Source organism: Neovison vison, chromosome 7 (genome assembly GCF_020171115.1).
Source record: "Neovison vison isolate M4711 chromosome 7, ASM_NN_V1, whole genome shotgun sequence".
Lineage (NCBI taxonomy): Eukaryota > Metazoa > Chordata > Mammalia > Carnivora > Mustelidae > Neogale > Neogale vison.
In genome coordinates, this window is record NC_058097.1 from 150,653,134 (window position 1) to 150,675,491 (window position 22,358).

The 22,358-nt window shown below is 45.9% G+C and overlaps 1 protein-coding gene across 1 annotated transcript in view; it reads left to right on the forward strand.

The window, feature by feature from the left end:
- Nucleotides 1-22,358, forward strand: part of CLPB (caseinolytic mitochondrial matrix peptidase chaperone subunit B) — a 142,644-nt gene that overhangs the window by 22,219 nt on the left and 98,067 nt on the right. Inside the window, exon 3 of the mRNA XM_044258605.1 lies at nt 8,115-8,201. Within this exon, the coding sequence (XP_044114540.1) occupies nt 8,115-8,201 (87 nt within the window). The remainder of the gene's footprint in view (nt 1-8,114; nt 8,202-22,358) is intronic.

The following is a 22,358-nucleotide window of genomic DNA, read 5'->3' on the forward strand; positions in this document are numbered from 1 at the left end:
TCTCCCTAGTAAGAAGAGCATCTCGAGAGCTTCCTAGAAGACGGGTCCCAAGAGGGGCCTTGAAGGAGAATGCTTAGGTCAAGTAGCAAATGCAGAAGATGCTAGAGATGCCTTGTGTTTGTGGGGTTAGAGCACTAGGAGCCTCCCTGAAGTCTGCTGGCCCAAGCTGGGCTGAGAGCAGCCTCCTTTCTGCCTTGCCCTGCCCCTCTCAGCCCTGGTTGACTGGGTAGATAAGGCGCAGATGGAGGCTGTGTGTGTGTGGATTCTAGCCCCAGGCGCCTTGCTTCTGCTCAGACAGCCTGGCCTGGTGCTGTTATTACTGTAAACAGGACCTTCTGCGAGGCTCCAGCCAGAGCCCTGTTGCCCAGATAGTGATCATGATTGAGTCTGCATGGCTCACTGCTTCCAGGCCTCTGATGCAGGTGGGCCAGGGCTCCCTACCCTGCAGCCCCCTCCCCAGCTGCAGCTGAGAGCCAGTTAATGCAAAGGATCCGGAAATCAGTTGGAACAATGCACGATTGAAGTTCAGTGGCCGCTTTGTATTGATTGGTCATAAAGAAAGAGGAAGAAAAATCAAGTGGTACCTCCCTCCCCTGAGTGGAATAGCTGGTTAGCCAGAATAACTCAAAACTGCCCATATCCCGGACTGGGACTCTCCCTCCTACAGCCGGGGGACTTGTCTTTTCTTTGGAAGTCTTGCTAATGCCTGTATCTATTAGGAATCCACTTCTCAAATTTTGATGTTATATGTATTTAGAATCCCGAGATTTCAGGACTGGGAGGGACTTAAGAAATCATTTGTTCTGTTATTTTACCACAGAGAAAGGGGAGGCACAGAGAGACAGATCTGGATCATACAGCTAGTTACCGAGAGAGCTGTGACTAGAATTCATGGCCTCCAGCTCCAGGCCTGCATCTTAAGTGTCCCCAGCCCTGAGCCTGAGAAGCTAACCCACACTTTCCCACATATACACAGGAGCCCAAGTTCTTTGAAAAAGACAGGCCCACCAGTACAGAACAGGTAACTTCCAACATAAGACTGAGGTGTTGGTGAGTGTGTAAGGACGTGGTCATTCAGCCCACGTGTGGCGGTGGTGCCAGCTCAGGGAGTGAAGAGTCTGGAGGACCACACTCACTGGGTGGGTGGGGGACACAAGGAAACTGCTAAGTGTTGATACAGGTTAGCACAGGCTTCTTCCAGAAAGAAAGGGGAAGGGTTTTTTCCCCCCTAAGAAAGTTTTGCTTAAAAAAGCAATAGTGTAAGGGGGGTGGGGTTATGGACATTGGGGAGGATATGTGCTTTGGTGAGTGCTGTGAAGTGTGTAAACCTGGCGATTCACAGACCTATACTCCTGGGGATAAAAATATATGTTTATAAAAAATAAAAAATTTTTAAAAAAAGCAATAGTATATTCATTGCTACAAATAAATAAATAATAAAATTTAAAAGAATGTAGAAGCACTCACAGCAGGAAGGGAAAGTTTGACCCTCTCATCCTCTTTTCCATTAATTGTTTTGTGTTTGGTCCCTAGCCTTCAGAATCCTCCTGGATCCCTGATCACAGCAGCTTTGTCGTCCACCCCCCCACCGTCCGCTGTGATGTTTTAGTCTCCTATGGAAATCTCAGGTTTTGGGCTACGGTACCCTTATTCTTCCACTGCCCTTGCCTGGGGATTTGAGACTGTTTATTTATCAATCCACAGCAAATTTTGAGCACATATGGTCCAAGTTCTGTGTACACCTTTCACACATATCCTCCTTTACTGTTCCTTCCTTAAAATGGGGTAGGTACTAATTGGAAATAATAATAGCACAGGCTCTTCTGTTTGTCCAGTGCTTTATTGCATGGCTAGTATTTTTCTATATTTTGTCTCATTGTTTCTTCATGGTACCCCCGTGTGACCTATAGATAGGGCTACTGGGGTCCTCTCCATTTTTAACAGATGTGGAAACAGGCTCAGAGAGCATGAGCTGTTACTCAGATGAAGGGACCAAGTGAAGTTCAGAGAGGCTAGGTCATTGATTCATCCATTCCTGCCCACCCAGTAAGTGCCGGAGCCTGCATGTGGACCACATTCATCCTCCTTCTTCCCCTAGCTCCCACTACTGCCTGAGATCTGTGCAAGAGCTGGGCTTCTACTCCTGACTGCTAGTGTGACCTCCTTGTCCACTGCCCTGGACTACCTCCAGTGGGTGTCACCCACTACTGCCCTGCCAGGCAGAAGACCTAGTTCATTAGGGAAGGGTCTTCTACAAGTCTGCAGAGAGCCCAGAAAGGCCTGCAGTGCCCAGCCCCCGGACACAGGCTGCTCTGCCCTGAGTGGCAACCCACATTAAGCATTCCACTCATCATCTCAGGGATGATGGAATCCTAACCTTTTCGGAGACACCATGCTCTGTCACAAGCATTGCTCTTTTTAAAAGAGATTAATTCACTTGCCGCATTTTGTCTGTTGGTGAAAATCACAGGGGAGAGCAGGGGTGGCTTTCTCAGGCCTCAGAGGCCCTTTCAGCCACTCTCAGCAGGCAGCCACCCGCAAGCCCAGCTGGCCCCTACTTTGAAATGACTGCCCACTGGGCATTCACTTGCAAAGCAACAAAATGAAATGGAGGAGACCTGTGTGTGTGAAATGCTAACTTTGAAGGCTGATCTGTACGGAAGGGAGGTGGGGGAGGGGCCCCACCCAGCTCTGAAGGAGGCAAAGTTGTAGTTGGCTTTGCTTGTGGTGCTTTGTTATGTTGGTTCTGCTCCTCCCTCCTCCCTTGATTTGACTAGTGCCGCCACTCTATGGAGTGCTACTATGTGGTGTCACTTTTAATCCTTACAACACCTTGCACAGTAGAGATTAATATCCCCCATGTCCCAGCTAGTAAGCGACAGAGCCAGAATCTGAACCCCAGCCCTTGGACTCCAGGGTCATTGCTTTTTCCATTACGCTGGAGGCCCAGGAGGCTGCAAAGAACAATGCTCAGTCAGGATGCTGGGCTGGGCTCAAACCCTGCAGTGTCCCCGAAGAGCACTGAGATTTGCCTCCCAGAAGTGACGCTTCAGGTTGGTGGTACCCTTTCCCTCAGGTTTCTGTGCCTCCCTCTTGAAGCCCGCATGGACCCATGGGGAGGCTGAAGCTCAGGATGAGATACCTTTCCCAGAGTGTTAGAGGAGGCAGTGGCAGCCCTAACTAGAGCCCCTGGAGCCTGCCTGCTCTGTGCTCCTTCAGCTCTGGTCATTGGCAGGATCGCAAGTTTGGAGAAGCCCTTTTTCCCAGCAGTCCTCCTGTTAAAATAAAATCCTGCATTGTATGGAAAAGGAAAATCCCAAAGTGCTAATGGGCCTGTAACAAGTAGCTCAAAATTGTTGCTAATCAGAGAGGCAAGCTAAGACAATAACGTGAGATTCCTTTAGACCTATGGGGCTTGCAGTCATTAGGAAGCTGGCAACTGCCCAGTGTTGGTAGGGAGAGCAGTACACAGGAACATCCCTGTCCTGCTGGTGGGAAGGTAGATGGAGCAGCTGTCCCTGAGAGGACCCTGGCAGAGTGGCATCAAACCAAGTAACTGAAACCCAGGGATCCCACTGCAAATGCATGCCCCAGAGAAACCCGTCCAAGAGGGCACATGTAAGACATTCTTTGAGCATCAATTTAGTGGCTGGGACATGGAGGCTTCCTGAGTGGGTATCAGCAGAGAGGGAAAAATCTGGTGGATGTGCCATGGAGAACTATATAGCAATTCCTAAAAATTGAATTATTGTATACCTAGCAGTATGGGTTTATCTTAAAATGCAATTTCATGTGAAAAGAGGTAATAAACAGAAATGCTTATGTGTATATGTGTATAAAAAGAAAAAACCCTGCTTGGTTCAGGTTCTGGAAAGCAAGAACCTCTGTCTTGTGTCCTCCTCAGGAGCCAGCATGCAGCTGGGCACAAAGTAGGTGTGTACACATGATTGTTGAATAAATGAATAGAGGAGTGCCTGGAGCCAGGCTGGCTGAATTATCTAGGTCATCCTGTGTGACCCTGTCTCAGAATCCCTGGGTATTGGCCAACCTGCTGCTGCCAGCTTCAGACTAGAACATGTTGGTCCATCGAGGCAGAGGGGAAGTAGGGTAAGCTGGCAGGCAGAAGTCACCCTGTACTGAACTCCAGCTATACTCCAGGTACGGGGCTGAGATCCCAGCAAAGTAGAGATTAGTGTCCCTATTCGATAGGTAAGAAAACTGAGACTCAGAGAATTGATTTGTTCAGGATTATCTAGCTGGATGAGAATTTGAATCCAGGTCTAGTTAATTCCAAAGTCCTTTATTCATCCTTTTCATTACACTATACTTGGCCCTCAGGGGACATCTTCACCCCTTCTTCCATCCTGTTTCCAGAGCAGAGCTGCTTCCAGAACTCTCAGGACCCAGGCAGGGGAACATGGGTCCCTGACCCACTGGAGACAGGAGGGATTCTTACTGCACTGAGTTTCTCCTGGCTGTGTCCTGCTTTCTCATTTCCCTTCTCTGGCTCATCTCCTTTGGTCTCCTATTACAGCAGCCCCCAAACTGTCTTCTTGTCCCCGCTTTCTACTCTCTTCCCTTTCAGACTCAGCTTGCTTAAGCTATCAGGTTAATTTTATAGTTTCTTTTGCCCAAAACCTTCAGTGACAACCCCTCTGCCTGTGGTGAGAGTCTAAGGAACACTGAAGAGGTTTCCTCTCTGTTGCCAGCTTTAGTTGATTAATGATGGCTGATTCAAATGAGTGTTGAGGAGTAGAATTCTGAGGCTTTTTCAAAGGCTCCACAGGACAGAGCTGCCAGGAGGGAGTCATGATTCTGACTTCAGTGCAGGAGTGCAGGAGAGTAGCATGTATGCCAGGCATTTGTCAACCCTTTAGACTGGGTTTTTAACCTAAGATCTCTGTTACTGATTTCTTGAAGAGCTGTGAACTTGTGGACGTTGTAAAAAGAAAGGAGGAAGGAAAGAAGGAAGAAAAAAATAAGGAAAAATTCTTCTATGGGTGTGTGTGTTCCTATGAACTTTTCTGGAGAGAGTCATCAGCTTAAAGCCTGTGGCTTAAAAAGGTTTATGCCCACCACCTTGGTAGCTTGGCTTTAGAGGTCCTGTTGTAGCCCCTGCAAACCTTTGCAGCTGCCTCTTTCTCTGCTGTGAGCTGACACCTGGATGGATCTGCCTGAATCTATTTGTATCACTGAATCTGCCTTCCCATTGCTTCCCTGCTTCTGTCTTGTTACTTTTTTTTTTTTTTTTAAGATTTTTATTGATTTATTTGACAGAGAGAGATCACAAGCAGGCAGAGAGGCAGGCAGAGAGAGAGAGGAGGAAGCAGGCTCCCTGCTGAGCAGAGAGCCCGATGCGGGACTCGATCCCAGGATCCTGAGATCATGACCTGAGCCGAAGGCAGCGGCTTAAACCACTGAGCCACCCAGGCGCCCTGTCTTGTTACTTTTGTCTGGACCGGCATGCACTTCCTCCCTTGCCTCTAAATTGTTCTTGTTCTTCAAGGCACACTGTGTCTTTTCCTTCAGAAACCTCTTTGTTTTGCCTTAGCTGGTCCTGATTTTCTAGCCTCCCGGACTGAGGACCAGAGAAATGAGGCCATCTGATCAGAATCACAGGATCAGAAGTCCAGGCTCTAAGCTTTCCAACCCATGTGCTTTGCACAGCACCTGCTAAACCAGGGAAGGTTTTGTAAATTAAGGAGGTTTTGTACAAAAAGAGTTGGGTTTTTTGTTTGTTTGTTTGTTTTTGTCTCATAGGGCTCTTAGTCACTCTAATATTCTTGTGCGTAGAAAATTGTTTCTGGGGGCGCCTGGGTGGCTCAGTCATTTAGCATCTGCCTTTGGCTTGGGTCATGATCCCAGGGTCCTGGGATCGAGCCATGCAGCAGGCTCCCTGCTTGGCAGGAAGCCTGCTTCTCCCTCTCTCCCTCCCCCTACATGTGTTCCGTCTCTCACTGTGTCTCTGTCAAATAAATAAATAAAATCTTAAAAAAAAGAAAAAAAGTTGTTTCTGCAAAAAGAAGCATACCTGTGTGTGGCAAAGAAGCCTAGGAGTTTCTCTAGAAGAAATCCTCCAAATTAGAGGGGAGAGATGAGGGTTTCCTGACCTCCTCTCTGGACAACCCTCCCTCACATTTTGGGCCCAGTCATGCTGCCTTCTTCTCTGGGCGAGAGGCTTTACTTCTGCCTGATATACTCCTACCCCTCCCTTGACCCCATTTGACTGGCTAGCTCTCTGGCATGACCTCCTCAGGGAGAACTTCCTGCTCACTGAGCCTGAGTTAGGTTCCCTGGGTATGCACCTGGACCCTGCGCTCCCCCATTCACAGAGCTCCTCCCATGCATGCTTATGGCTTGCTGGCCAGTCTCCCTACACTCTGACAGTGCCTGTTCCCTCCTTGCGTTAGCACAGGCCAGGTGAATCCTACATGCTCTGGCTCTTCCTCCCAAGCCATCATCACCTGCTGCTTCAACCCGCACCAAGCTTTTATTTGGCTTGGTCCAGATGAGCAGTTACTGCACATTGTGACACAAGAATGGAGCTAGGACTCAACCCCACCCCCGGACTCTCTGCTGGTGCCTTTCATTTGGAACCCACTGAAGAGTCAGTGGCCTCCCAGTTCCCCAAACACTCTCCACTATTCCTGCCTTGTTGGTGAATCGCTCTTGGCTTTTGGTCTTACACTCTCCTGGCCTTCTGTGGCACTTCTGGTGGGAAACCACACACTCCAGGCTTTGATTTCCTGCTATCCTTAGTCTTCTCCCATTCACCCCTCCCGACTTCAGCTAAATCATTTGCTCACTAGGGCAGACACCCTGTCTTCTCACCCCCACCCAGAATCTAGCACAGGACCAAGCACATACCATGACTGGCTAAAGTCAGTTGAGTCTCTTGTCTTCCACAATCCATGGAGCGAGGCTGAGTCTGGGGGAAGGGCGGTGATGACAGGAATTCTGGCTATAGAGGCATTATCAACCTGAACTTCAATCACTGATTGCCCCTTAGCTGGCTTTGTGACCTTCAGCGAGACATTTCACCTCATCCATGAAAAGAGGTTAACATCAATTCCTTAAGCTTGTGTGAAGAGTAAATGAGAGCATGTGTGTCAAGTTCTGAAGGCACTTCCTGCTTACAGTAGATGTTCAATAAGAGTTGGTTCTGTTTATTCCCCTTCTCTATGTCCACCCCCACATTGCAGGGCCCTCTGTTCCCAGAACCCAGAATTTAGGATTTTAGTGATATATTTAAAGCCTTGTTTTTGTTAGTTTATCGAACAACGCTTGAATTCCTTCCATGTACTAGGCACTGACCTAGAGAATCAAATAGGCTCACGTGAACTTTCCTAGAAACCTAATCCAGCATTTCTAATACTCTTCCCATCTGTCCTTGGGTTCAAGATTTTCAGTTTCCAAACAGCCACCATACAGAGAAACCTGAGGATGTGATCCTTTTGTAAACTGGGAACTACCTAGATAACCAGTGTCATTGGGCATTCAATGCTGAACATAGGGAAATTCTAAGGATGGAAAAGAGATCTGTGGACTGGATGAGCCAAGAAAGCCTTCACAGGAGGGAGTTCTCAAGCAGGATTGAACCCCATAGCGTGCTAGTAGGATTTGAATGGGCGAAGAATCAGGGAAAGAACATTCTGGACCAAGGGAGTGGGAGTGTCGGGGTATTAAAGTAGGGAAGGCACATTATTTCCCCAGAAGGCTGAGAAGATAACAGCAGGGGGTCAGACTCATTCAAGCCAGAGGAACTGGGGTGGGTTTTTATTTTTTATTTTTTATTTTTTTTAAAGATTTTATTTATTTATTTGAGAGAGAGTGTGAGAGAGAGCATGAGCGAGGAGAAGGTCAGAGAGCGAAGCAGACTCCCCATGGAGCTGGGAGCCTGATGTGGGACTCGATCCCGGGACTCCAGGATCACGCCCTGAGCTGAAGGCAGTCGTCCAACCAACTGCGCCACCCAGGCGTCCCTGGGGTGGGTTTTTAATACTGTAACTATTTCCAGATTCACCCAGCCTCCCTGTTTTTTGGTGATTTCACTTCTTCCACTCCTACTACCACGATAAGCCATTTACTAAAAATATTCCTCTGTCTCTTTCTAGGCTCTTGTCGGAAGGTGCAGATGTTAATGCAAGGCACAGACTCGGCTGGACGGCACTCATGGTGGCAGCCATCAGCCGAAACGACAGGTGAGAAATTTTCTTCCACACAGGGCTCCCTTAGCCTGATCCTTGCAGACCACATTCCAGAACCCTTTCCCACCCTTGCTTGTCTCCTTGCTGTCTTCCCCAGAGTCAAGGTGAGCTGAAGGTCAGGTCTACACCTGGTGTAATGAAAGTATAGGAGATGGGGAAAAGGCAGAGATAGCTTTGGATCCTGGCTTCATCTTTCCTTTGCTTTGTGACCTTAGGTGAGTCGTTTGCATTATTGAAGCCATGAAATGTTTGCAAGGCTGTGTTAAGTGGTTGAAGGTACACATGTGAGTTCTGTTTATGTTTTCATTATCTACCATCTGTCCGTGTGGAGGAATCTAGTCACTGTCCCCAGCGAGGGCTCCACTGGGCTATTTCTTTGGAGATTCTGATGGAAATTAGGGAAGGGGGTACCCCCTTCCTCCCATTAGAAGCCCTGCTCTTTTCCTGCGCACTTCCCCATTCCCACTGAGAAGCTATTTTGTAAAGATTGAAATAGTCCCCTATGTATAGAGTGTTATATCCAGTTCTCACAACTGCCACAATTTGCCAGAATTCTCATTTTGCAGCTGAGAGAACTGAACCCCAGTAAGGTAAGATGATTTGTCTGAGGTCACACAGACAAGAATTAGAATTTGGTCTGGCTGCCAGCAAAATTGGTGTTTCACTTTACCTCACTGCTGCCTCCCACTGCCAGATCCAGGATCCTACTTCTCCTTCCCAGTTTTTAGCTGTAGTTATGCAAAGAGTTGATTAAATAAGAGCTAAAAGAAATGCTTTCAAAGAAAGCAGACTGGGCACTTTAGTAGCAGCCATGGAAATTGATAGTTTGAAGTGCCCAGTTTTAATTTTTCCTTTAAGCTGATCATTAAGGCTTTTGTCTGCCACTACTGGCCTCCTTTGGAAGGATCATAAATGTCGAAACCAACGAAACAGGGACTTTTTAATATAGAGGTAGCACTGCCTTAGACAGGCTGAGAGACTTAGCTGTATAGGACTCTCTTCTCTGTTTCTCTGTCCTGAACCTGTTCTCAGCATTCCATTTCCTTATTTGCCTCATAAGCTTCAAGCACTTGAAAGGAAACTTGGTGTAAATAGGCTTTGCAGTTGAGAGGCTTGGAATCCGTCTTGGTTCTGACCCTTAGTTGAATTTCAGAATTCTGTGGGCCCCCTCTTTCTTCACCTGAAATCAGTTATTTTCACAAGCATTTGGTAAATATCCTCTGAGCCAGACTCTGTGCTAATCACTGGAGAATCAGAGACCTTGGGAACTCAGGGTCCAATGTGGAAAGGAAAGGCAGGTAGAGACACAGAGTCTGGCATGACCCATGATGTCAGAGCCATGTGGACAGGATATTATCAGAGCAGAAGGTGTGAGGGGACTGCCTCTGGTAGCAGAGTAGATTCCCGCTGTATTTTTGTGAGAGCCCAGTGAGGTAGTATATGTGTCACCTGTTGCAAATGTCAAGTTGTTATTCTCTTTTGCCCACATTAGTCCTGTCTACACACAAGCATGTGTTTATTCTGCCACTGATACTCCACCCACCACCATCTCCACCCCACCCACCAGTTTTCTTTTCCAGCTCGGGGGGTGGGGGGTCTCCATCCACAAGAGATAGCAAGCAGGTGGCGGAGAAAAGGGAAGGGAGTGTGTGGCCCTTCTAGGTTAGTATTTCCACCACTGAGACAGATGAGGAAATAACACTATACTTAAAAAAGAGTATTGTCAGTCAGTGTACAGATAGCTGGTAGATGTGCTCTGGGGACACTTTTCTCTAATTCTAATGACTTGTTACCTTAACTGAATGCCCTGTCTTTATCCAGTTCCATTAGCAATTCAGTGATGCTTGTTGAGCAAAGTGAGAGTGTTGGCTGGTATTTACTTGTTTGGGTTCTTAGGACTAATTATTGGTGTTTTGTTTTTTTTTTTTTTTTTAAAGATTTTATTTTTTGGTTGAGAGAGAGCACAAACAGAGGGAGCAGCAGAGGGAGAGAGAGAAGCAGGCTTCCCACCGGGCAGGGAACCTGATGCGGGGCTCGATCTTAGGACCCTAGGATCATGACCCCAGCCTAAGGCAGTTGCTCAGCCGACTGAGCCACCCAGGCGCCCCAATTATTGGTGTTTTAAACATGCATTTTGTGTCTTCCTCTTCCTTCCAGTGATTTTTATTAAAAGTGGCATACCTTTTAGTTTAATTTATTCATATCACAATATTTTGGGGGGACCTACTGTTTTCTAGGCACTATTCTTTTTTTTTTTTTTTTTCCCAATTTATTTATTTTCAGAAAAACAGTATTCATTATTTTTTCACCACACCCAGTGCTCCATGCAAGCTGTGCCCTCTATAATACCCACCACCTGGTACCCCAACCTCCCACCCCCCCGCCACTTCAGACCCCTCAGACTATTCTTGACAGACAAAGATGCCTACCCTCATAGACCTTATGTCTATACTAGTGGTGGTGCCTAGATAAGAACAGATAGTAAATGATAGCAGAATACATAAATAAAATATATACCGTATTAGAAGGTAAGAAGTGCTATAGAAAGAGGAAAAATAGAACCTGATAAAAAGGAATGCCAGGAGTACCTTGGTCAGGGTGAGTAGGCCTCATTGTAAAGGTGCCATGGGAATGGTCTTAAAAGATGATCATGTCCATACCGGTACAGTCTGCCAATAAGTTTTTCCTTATTAGAAGTGTACTGATCCTCATTTCATCAGTTACCAAGACCTTCTGGAATCATATCGGCCAGGCCTGAAATGCCACCATTTCATTTGGACTTGGGTGAAGGGGGGATAGAGGGGCACAGCACCCCTTGCTTCAAGGCTGAAAGCAGAGAACCTTCACCTCTGTTAGATGTCAACCCACAGCCTCAAGGAAGAGGTGTTAAGAGGATCCAGTCATTTCACCCTCAACTGCCTTTAGTGAGTGCCTGCTTCATGCCTATGTCCTGAGGGATATAGCACAATAATCTCTATCCTTAAGAAGACAAACATCTTGTGAATTGTTATTTATATATGTATTTTTTAACTTAATTTTGAATAGTAAAGACAGTACTATTTTATTTAATTTTTTAAAAAATATAGTACTGTAGAACAAAATTTTAAAAGTATGTATGGGAACTTAATTTATAATTTATTCTCTCCTTTTATTTCCAAAAAGGGCTTGCAGTGACTCAAATTAAAATACAAATATAAATGTACACAGGAGAGTTAAAACTGGATCAGGATCAGAAATCACATTGGTAAAAGGAAAGATAATTGTATCAGGATTGAACCAGAGATTTTCTTTTCTGAAAATAGCTTTATTGTTTTTGTAAAAATAATATAGAGAAGAAAGTAGCAGTCAACTGAATTCCCTCTATCTAGAAATTAAGCAGTGTGTGTGTGTGATTTCACATAAATGGGACCATGCTATACTCACTGTAAGTTAGGTAATTAGTGGAATTTTCGCTTTAGATTGAAGTTTCCTAATGAGCAGGGCAAAAATAGGGATACAGAGGATCTGGTTCTTCAGGGAAAAAAAACTCTGTTCTGACACCCCTATGTATTATCATTTTATGTATCCAGCAAACATTTTTTAAAACTATACTGTGTCTGGTGCTGATGTGCTAGGCTCTGAGGGGATTCAGATAATAAGCAGCACAACCTTTGCCTTAAGAAGCTTCCTTGGGGGGCGCCTGGGTGGCTCAGTGGGTGAAAGCCTTTGCCTTCAGCTCAGGTCATGATCCCCGGGTCCTGGGATCGAGCCCCACATCGGGCTCTCTGTTCCGAGGGAAGCCTGCTTTCTCCTCTCTCTCTGCCTGCTTGTGATCTCTGTCTGTCAAATAAATAAATAAAATCTTAAAAAAAAAAAAAGAAAGCTTCCTTGGACTGCCGACATCAAGGACTTGAGTAATGTGATGGCCATTGTCTTCAGTAGCCATTCTGCCAAAGATTTACCAACATTCTACTAGGATGATCCTTTTGCCAGCCCTAGTAACAGCTTGGGTGTAGTAGTGACTTCAGGGGCAGTTGCTTGGGGCTGACCCCTTTTCCATAGTGAGGCCTCCGTAAGCCTTATGCCATAGGCACTTGTTTCGCTGGAGTCTGGGGGCCTCGTTCTGTGTTGCACTTTGACCCCGCCTAGCTAAAGGCTGAGCCACAGGGTCCCAGGATGATCACTGTGACTTAGCATAGCCTTCACCAGCTCGTGCAAATATACCCAGCCTGCAGCTAAATTCAATTAGTTTTCTTTAAGAAGGGAAAGAAATCCAATTTTACCAAACACGGACAGACGGTGGAAGGCACTTTGATGTTACAACCTCTCAGTGATGCTTTACTTAGTCACAAGTTCATAAGCAAGAAGGCTTAATTACTTGGGAAAACACAGGATTAAAACTGGACACAATGGCTGAGTATCCGCTCTTAGGCGACTTGATTCGAACCCATGTACCCAGTTCGTGTGTGGTGCAAACTTTGATGTGTGCTATGACAAGCTGAAAGTCATGACCCCCTTAGGGAAGCTCCTTCACATGGCATTTGCAGGATGTGTAGGCGGAGAGGCAGGGCCTGGCAGGCCTGTTTGCTCAACTTTGATGTCCAAGCAGCCACAGGCCCCTCTGTTTGCTCTTTCACTGAAGGATGGATTGGGAGCCTCCTACCTTTCCCAGTGGACAATGGCCAGCAATGGAGTGTGACGACTGTTGACCATTCCAGGAGCCTGGCGGACCAGAACAGGGCTTTTGGGAGCCCAGAGCCTGGGGGGCCAAAAGCTGTTTATAAGACAGCCATTTCTCCAGATGTAGCTTTCCTTAAAGTCTAATGCTGGTTGGGTGCTTATAGCGGGGGTAAAAATAGCCTCATGAGTTTTAACAGGTATCAGCTATTGCTTGACTGTCCATCCAGTGGCACTAAGGTATTTGTAATCTGAAGGTTGAAGTCTGTCCTGTTCCTTTCATCAGTGTGTATATGCAGGGGATAGCAGTTTGGCAGAAAAATGGTATGATTTAGATCCTTATAATTTTTAATTCTTCAAAAAAGAAACTCAAAACAGACATCTGATAAAGGAATGTTACTGGAAGATATAAAGAACTCTTATAAATCAACAGTAAAAAGACAATCCAGTTCTTAAAAAATGGGCAAAAGTTTGAGCAGACATTAACCAGAGAAGAGATGGATGGCAAATAAGCATGTGAAAAGATAACTCAGCATTAGTCATTTAGAATGGCTAAAATTTAGAAAATCTGACAATACCAAGTGCTGACAGGGTTGCAGAACAATTGCCATCGTTGCTAATTAGGAATGCATTATGCTGTGGCCACTTTGGAAAACACTTTGGCAGTTTCTCATGAAGGTAAAACATATATTTACCATGCAACCCAGCAATACTAGCTCCTGTATTAACTTTGTCCATGAGACATAACAACATACATCTTCAAAAAAGACCTGTATTGGGGGTGCCTGGGTGGCTCAGTGGGTTAAGCCGCTGCCTTCGGCTCAGGTCATGATCTCAGGTCCTGGGATCGAGTCCCGCAGCAGGCTCTGCTCAGCAGGGAGCCTGCTTCCTCCTCTCTCTCTCTGCCTGCCTCTCTGCCTACTTGTGCTCTCTCTCTGTCAAATAAATAAATAAAATCTTAAAAAAAAAAAAAAAAAAAGACCTGTATTGGCACACCTGGGTGGCTTAGTGGGTTAAAGCCTCTGCCTTTGGCTCAGGTCATGATCCCAGGGTCCTGGGATCGAGCCCAGCATCAGACTCTCTGCTCAGCAGGAGCCTGCTTCCTCCTCTCTCTCTGACTGCTTTTCTGCCTGCTTGTGATCTCTGTCTGTCAAATAAATAAATAAAGTCTTAAAAAAAAAAAAAAAAAAGACCTGTGTGCAGACATTTATAGTAGCTTTGTTCATAATCACCAAAAACTGGAAATCATCCAGGGATACTGGAGATATCCCTCAGCTGGTAAATGGACAAATTGTGGTACATCCATACAGTGGACCACTACTCAGCAATTAAAACTATTCAGAGGCGTCTGGGTGGCTCACTTGGTTAAGCGACTGCCTTCACTCAGGTCATGATCTCAGGGTCCTGGGATCAAACCCCACATCAGGCTCCCTGCTCCAGGGAAGCTTGCTTCTCCCTCTCCCTCTGCCTGCTGTTCCTCCTGCTTGTGCTCTCTCTGTTACATAAATATAAAATCTTTAAAAAGAAACCCAAACCATTTACACATGCGGCAAAAGGGATGAATCTTTTTTTTTTTTTTAAAGAGAGAGTGCATGCACGTGACTGGGGGAGAGGGGAAGAGAGAGAGAATCATAAGCAGACTCCACGCTCAGTGCAAAGCCCAACACAGGGCTCAATCTCACAACCCTGAGATCATGACTGAAATCAAGAGTTGTACACTTAACTGACGGAGCCACCTAGCTTAAAAGCCTTATGCTAAGCTAAAGCCAGTCACAAAAAACTACCTATGGTATAACTCCATTTATATGACAGTCTGGAAAAGGCAGTACTATAGGGACAGAAATCAGCTTACTGGCTGCTAGGATTTAGGAGTAGGAGGAAGGGCCCAGAAGAACTTTTGGAGGGATGAAAATATTCAAAGTCGTGACTGGTGGTGATAGACAATGAAAACTCATCAAATTGTACGTCTTAAAGGGATGAATTTTACTATGAGTAGATGATACCTCAGTAAACTGACTTAAAAAAAAATTTTAAAAGGCTATCATCCGTGTCTCATTTTCATTATTAATTGTCACTTACGGCATACTAAAAATTCACATTTGTAGTGTCAGAATGAATTTGTATGGTTCATTGTCAGCTGGAATGTTTAGACTTCCTCTGGTTGATGGTATTTCATATTAGAGTACTGTATACTAGGTTGGTAGAGAATAAAGATTTGTGATCTCTCATGATTTGTGATGTCATGAAACATAATTACTGACGAATAATGATAAATTCACTTACAAGTGATACACAGTGAGCTTTTATAAATTCATAGCATATCGTACGATCCTTAATATTAAGGAAAAAGAGTATAGGACTGAGAGGTTGCCTCCCATCCCACATCCTCCGACTCCTTGTCCCTGCATTGCCATGCAGGGAGACCATCTAAACAGTGTGGTCATTGTGGTGCTTCAGGAGCCACAGATCCTGAAAGAGTGGAGTGGTGGGGGCAGATTTGGATTTGAGTCCACTTGGGTTTTCTGGTTGCTTTGGAAGCCCCTGCCTCAGAGAAGGTGAGGCCATGAGGCAGAGCTCCAGCAAAACTGTTTGAAATTCCCCAAGAGTCTCCCTCCCTCCTCTGCCTTTTCTCCTGGAGTGCATTTCATCAGCATCGGAAGGACTGCTTCCCGGCACTGCCTTCCCTGCTTGGCTGGGGTCCCTGAGGAGCTGATCTAATGAGCGGCTAACACGCATTTGCCAAGGCCTTCCTGGATGTGGTACCTGGGCTTTGTTAATTTTAAAATGCCGCCATCCTTGGCTGAAGACCATTTAATTTCCTCTCGTAGCACTCATTTATTTTTAGCATTTGCTTATTTTCCCTCCACCTTACTAAGGGGATGGCTGGGTGGGCATTAAACCCTGTGTTTGACAAACCAGCAGCCTCAACCAGACTTCTGTCCTGTAGAAGAGGCTGTGCAGGCCTTTCTTTGTGGGCCAGCAGCTGCATAGTTGTTCTTACAGTGATATTGCTCTTGCAGCTGGGCCTGGGGCAGCTTCCCTGCAAGGTCCTCATTCCTTGCTGGCTGGCTGGAGGTAGAGCTAGTACAGCACCCCTGCACCCCTGCTTCAATGCAGGTCCTTAAGGGACCTAACCACGTAGAACTCTACCCTGACTTAAAGGCCTACAGCCTCTTCCTAGGGTCCCCAGCCAACAAGCCTGGCTGCTTGTTGCAGAGGGGTGCTTCCTTTGGCCCAAAGAGGCTGGGCTTTGCACTGGCCAATCCTCTGACTATATTGGTATCACAGCTGTGGTTGTGACTGGGGGCTTCTGTGTGCAGGCCCATGTCCATCACTTCCAGTGTTGGCTCTGATCCTCACTGCAGTCCCAATAGGGAAGGATCATTATCCCTGTTTTTCAGCTAGGAAAAATGAAGTTCAGATATGCCAATGGTTGTCTAATAAGTGAAAGAGGGAGATAGGATTTGAAGCCAGATCTCTTTGAACCACAAATTCTCATTCTTTCCACTGGATATACTGCCTGTAGAGGGAAGGGGTGGGGAACAAGGCCATGGGATGGACTAAGAGGTACCAGGACCAGAGTCAAATCAGCTCAGTCAGGGTTTCTTGATGACCCACTGGTGTCAAGATATGCTGGATTTTTGAGAAGTCTAAAAACAGAGCACTCTTTGTCTCAAAAAGCTGATAGGGAGTACTTGGCTGGCTCAATTGGTAGGGCATATAACTCTTGACTTTGGGATTGCAAGTTTGAGCCCTACGTTGGGTGTAGAGATTACTTAAACTAAAAAAAAAAAAAAAAAAAAAAAAAAAAGATGGGACGCCTGGGTGGCTCAGTGGGTTAAGCTGCTGCCTTCAGCTCAGGTCATGATCTCGGGGTCCTGAGATCGAGTCCCACATCGGGCTCTCTGCTCAGCAGGGAGCCTGCTTCCCTCTCTCTCTCTCTCTCTGCCTGCCTCTCTGCCTACTTGTGATCTCTCTCTGTCAAATAAATAAATAAAATTAAAAAAAAAAAAAAGAAAAGAAATCTTAAAAAAAAAAAAAAAAGCTGACAGCAGTAAAGGGATAAACAAGCCCCCCCCCTTCTTTTTTAACCTATAGAATGAGACAGAATGTGGTCAGTGTCCCAGAGAAGATCACCTCGAGTGACAGGCAGAGATCATGCCGTGTAGAGATGAAATAATGAAAGGAGGCCTTTCACATGAGGTGGACCTTGAAAGATGGGACAGGATTTTGATTGGTAGAGGGATAGCATTTCTGGAATATCATTAGTACCAAAGGAGTGGTGTGAACATTGGTTCACAAAGGTGAGAAAGCAAGAATGTGCCAGATCCAGTTGGAGGAGCTGGCAGTCTAGAGATGAGAGGGTGTGCCGGAAAGGCCTTATCTAACATGGGCCACGATCGTCTCAGTCTGTGGTAGTCTAGCATCGATGCATCTGTAGGTTCTAGAGCAGATTGGGTTCAACTCTTCTTCTTCCTCTTACCAGTTATGTACCTTGGCAGGTTCTTTCACTTATCTGTGATTGTTTCTTCAACCATAAAATGGGCCTAATGAGCAAATCTACCCTAAAAGGCTATTTTGAGGTTTAAATGTGTAAATATTGTATTGTTTAGAATAATGGCCTGCCGTACAGTAAGCACTTGATAAGGTTTGGGTACTTTAGTTAATAGCATAGTAGTAGTGGTGGTGATGCTTAATTATTATTATCACTGTGGGTCACTCCAAGAGGAAACTGTTAACAGTCTGCAGGTGTACCTGTCTTCGAATGTGGGGTATTACTTGTCTCTAACCAACACCTTTAGGTGGCTCAGAAGCAGAAGGGATTTGGAGACTTTTTCCACTCCTTTTCATCTAAGAAACTGGGCCTAGAACATGCCACCCCAGAGCAGGGCACTTTGATGTGGGACTGGCTCTTGTCCCAGGTGGCCACATGCCCAATGCTGGACAGTGCCCAGTATTTCCCAGCAAGGAAGGGTGGGTGAGAGTGCTGGCCAGGTGCCCGGAATGCCAGCATCATGCCCCCAGAAAAGTGTGCCAGGCTTGATGTTTCTCCCACTGCTGCTGTGGCCGATTATGTCTGAGTAACAGTCATTTCTAATCCCATTTGGAATCGTTGCTCAAGATAATCCTGTTTCGTAGTAATGATATTCCAATTCCAGCATGCACCGATTCTAGTTTGGCAGATGCATGCCTTGACCTCAGGCAACCCAAGACAGTGCTCCCTGGAAAGCAGTGCCAGCTCATTTGCCTAACATACGATCTCAGGGTAACTCCCTTTCTCCAACACTGTATCTCATCCTGGGGTTCTGTGTTTGGTGCTTTCACAGAGAGTATCAGTTGGGATCAGGGGAGCATCCACTGCTCATCCAATTCAGCTACTTGGGGAAGGATGTTCCTGTTCTAGGGACTGTGATTTGGTTCACTCCCATACCTCTTTTTAAAGACATCAGACCCATGTTGTGCCATGAGCTGCTTGCTTGCTTATTTATTATGTATTTATTTTTATAAGAGAACAAATCTACACCTTTATAAATCCTTGAGAGGTATAGCATCACATGGATTCTGTGGCCAGTGGCTTTAGCAGGTTCCTTCAGAATCTGGCATCAACACTAGTTACTTTTCCCTAGATTACTGTGGTTTTGTTCAGTTTGCCACCAGGAGTCACTGTGTTGTTCTTTACTTTGTACACCTAAGCACATCCCTTACCTAAATAGAATTCAGTTTCACCTCGGGCATAAACAGCTTCAATTTTAAGAAGAGCTTTGTGCTCCCTCTGGTTCCAGAGTCCTCACTTACAGCCAGCAAAAATGGCCATGGACCACAGCCTTCCAAACATATTTGTCGTTTTAGGAGTCCTATTCCTAGCAGGCCTCCATAGACCAAGAAAGAGGTGGAAAGATGTGAACTGTTTATTTAAATAGGGCTGCAGGCTAGTGGATCAGGAGTATATGGTAATATAGTAGGTGTGTCTGGGTTTCAGCAGGGTATTTGTTTCTCATGATACCCATATGAATAAAGTATGATGTGGAGAATAGTTCAGTCAGATAGTGAATGGCCTGTTTCATATGTTGTGTATATATGACTGGAGACCAGAGAGCAAACTCAGTGGTGAGCCACGGGGCCCTGTCCTATTCAGTCATTACATCACTGATTCCATTGAGACCATGGATAAATGCCAACCCAACTGGCTAATTAAATGAAGCTTAAAGAGGGGCACCTGGGTGGCTCAGTGGGTTAAGCCTCTGCCTTTTTGGCTCAGGTCATGGTCTCAGGGTCCTGGAATTGAGCCCCACATTGGGCTGTCTGCTCTGCAGGGAGCTTGCTTCCCCCCTCTCTCTGCCTGCCTCTCTGCCTACTTGTGATCTCTCTCTCTGTCAAATAAATAAATAAATTTTTTTTAAAAATGAGGCCTAAAGACAGAGATAATATGTTGGGTGAAAGAATAGGAGATACTGAAAAAAGAACTCAGTGGGCTCGAACAATGGTTAAATCTGTGGTGAAAAACCTTAATAGGGATTGAGTGTTTAAGTCTACAACTAAAACCAAAGGCCAACTGTAAAATCCAGGGTGAGGAAGACCCAACTTAGCAGTAGTAGTGAATAAAGCCCAGAAGCTGACCAAAACTCAGTGTGTGCATCAGCAAGTACAATGTTAAGGCCCCAGAAGTGAACTGATTCAACAAATATTTACTGGCCTATAGTGGGCCTTATGTATGAGGAACAGGTCAGGGCACAGTCCCTGTTTGGGGGAGCATGTAGTCTAGCTGTGTGTGACGTAGTGGTAAGGAACAAGGGCTCTGGAAAGAGATTGCCTTACTTTAAAACCTTCCTAACCTCTTACTAGCTCTGGTTCCTTATCTGCAGAATGCAAATAATAATAGCCCCTACCTCAGCATAGGGAGATTGCAAAGATTAAAATGCATATAAAACCGTTCAGTGGGATGCCTTAATGCCTTAGGTATTAAGTACCTAAGTTAGGTACTTAATAGGTATCTGCTGGTGTTACTAATATTTTTTGTTTTCTTGTTATTTTCATCCAGAGTCTAAGGAATATACCAGCCCCAGCATGCTCTTATAGAGCATTTGCCTAGAGAGAACCTAGTCCAGGCCCATGTTGTAATGAAATCCCTAACAACCAGGGCTTGACCGTTTTGGCCTATAGGTTCAGCAACCGTGTATTCTAGAGCACAGATCGAAAGACATGGAAGATAGGGAATTATATTTAGAACTAAGCTGAGAATGTGAGATCCAGGTTGTCTGGGAAACCCTGTGATGGGTGATCTTGGTTCCATGGCCCTCTCCTTAATGTGCCATGTCTTCTTTGGGCCTTAACCCAAATGATCTCATGTTGCCTGGGCCCACCGTTGATTTTGACCCTTGTCCATCTGAAGGAGACTCCCTATTTATTTATTTATTTACTTATTTGACAGAGAGAGCGAGAGCGAGTACATGTGATCTCACGTCTGGGCCCACCGTTGATTTTGACCCTTGTCCATCTGAAGGAGACTCCCTATTTATTTATTTATTTATTTGACAGAAAGGGAGAGCGTATGTGCACAAGCAGGCAGAGCAGCAGGGAAAGGGAGAAGCAGGCTCTCTACCAAACAGGGAACCCGAGGCTGGGCTCAATCCCAGGACCCTGGGATGATGACCCAAGCTGAAAGCAGCCGCCCAACCAACTGAGCCACCCAGGCACCCCAGAAGACTCCCTCTTAACTCAGCTAGCTGCTATGACCTGCTTTACCTTACCATCTGAAAATGTCACTATCCCTGGTACGTAATAGAGGCTCAGTAATTACGGGATAGTAAAACAGACTAACGGATGGATGGTTGGATGAGTGAGAACCAGTGTGGTTTAGGGAAATGTGTACCAGCTTTGGCCCCACATTGGTTCCTATGCTTAATTTAATTCATGTGTATACTTGGGCAGCTCATGTTACCTTGCTGGGCCTCAGTTTATTCATTTATAAAATGGGACTAGTACCTCATTGTAAGTGGTTATATGGACCTGGAACAGTGAATGTGAAGTGTGGCTGTTATGTTATGATTACTGATCTGTACCTTTTGAAGGAAGAAAACAAAAGATTATTATCCTCTTTTGAGAAAATTGTGGCACATTTTCTACACAGATTCTTTGCCTCCTACCAAATCTTAGTTTTTTTCCTAAGGAAGCTGGCTTTAAAAAGAAAACTGTTCTCCCCACCCTCTCCACTCAGGGTTCATGCCCCCATGCCACAGGACCTTTAGATTTAACACATGTCGCTGCCTTTGGTCAGGCCACCCTGCTTTCCTGACCAGTGCATAGACCAGCCAGTGGACTGAATGAGCCACAGCTCATTTGACTTTCCAGCAGACCTCCTGAACTGTGACCTCTTTGCTTCTTCCCTTCATCGAGGTGTGCACTGGATTGAGAATAGGTCACCTCTTTGTCTTCTCCTTGGGACCCGTGACACTCACCACAGTGACCCTCTGCTTTGGATGTGGGGGGTAAAGGGGAGGAGGAGTTGGAGGAGCTTCTCCTGAAGCTCAACATTGTGTGGGGACGACCTGGAGCTGGGATCACTGCCCTTCTTGCTTCACCAGCCCCAGCTGCTCGCCAGCCGTCTTTGACACGCGCCTGGCCCAGCATAGGCCTCGGCCCACACCACAGGTTTCCTCGCTTTTTCTTAAACAATGTGGCAACCCCAAGCCCCTCCGGCCACTGAGAGCAGAAAGCCTTAGCATCGATCGATGTAACTGTCCTCCCATGCATTGTGACGCCCCACTGTCCTGAAAGCAGGAGCTCATCAAGGTCAGTGTGAGCCAACCTTCCTACATATGCTCCCACCTCTAATCTAATTACAACCTGATCAGCAAATTAAAATGCGCCTCATGGGGGCTGTGGCTCCAAAGGGAGTTCCATGAGTCTCAGGAGCTGCCACTTTGGGACCACCCTCCTATTTATTTCCTCAGCTTTGTCTAGGAACAGCCTGCTGGAAGGCAGGAAAGGCCTGGAACTCAAGAGAGGAAGGTGAAGGTTTTCCACTCTTAAACTGCCTATGACCTAGTTTGCATCCTCAGGTGGGAGATGTTTAGGCAGGGCTGATAGAGTTGCATCTACCATTTCCCACCAAATAAAATAATTATTTTATTTATTCTTCTTTTGTTTATTCATGCACTCATTCAGAAAGCATCTACTGACTACTTTGGCTTAGGCACTGGGCAAGGAGCTGGGAATGAAGGTCAAGACATGGCCCTTCCCTCATAGTCTAGCAGAGAAGGCAAATAAAAGTAAACAGGCAATCATGGTACAACATGATGAGGGTCACTTACCCATGGGGGTAAGTACTGCATTGTGGGTAGACAAATAGGAAAGACATGGACCCACGCTGGGGGTTAGAGAAGACTCAGTCAAGTTGGTGACCTAGTTCCTGAAGTGCCCTGAAAGTGATGGGCACTAACCAGTTGAAGCAGCAGGAAACATTCCCAGCAGAAGGAGTGGCACATTTGATGGCCT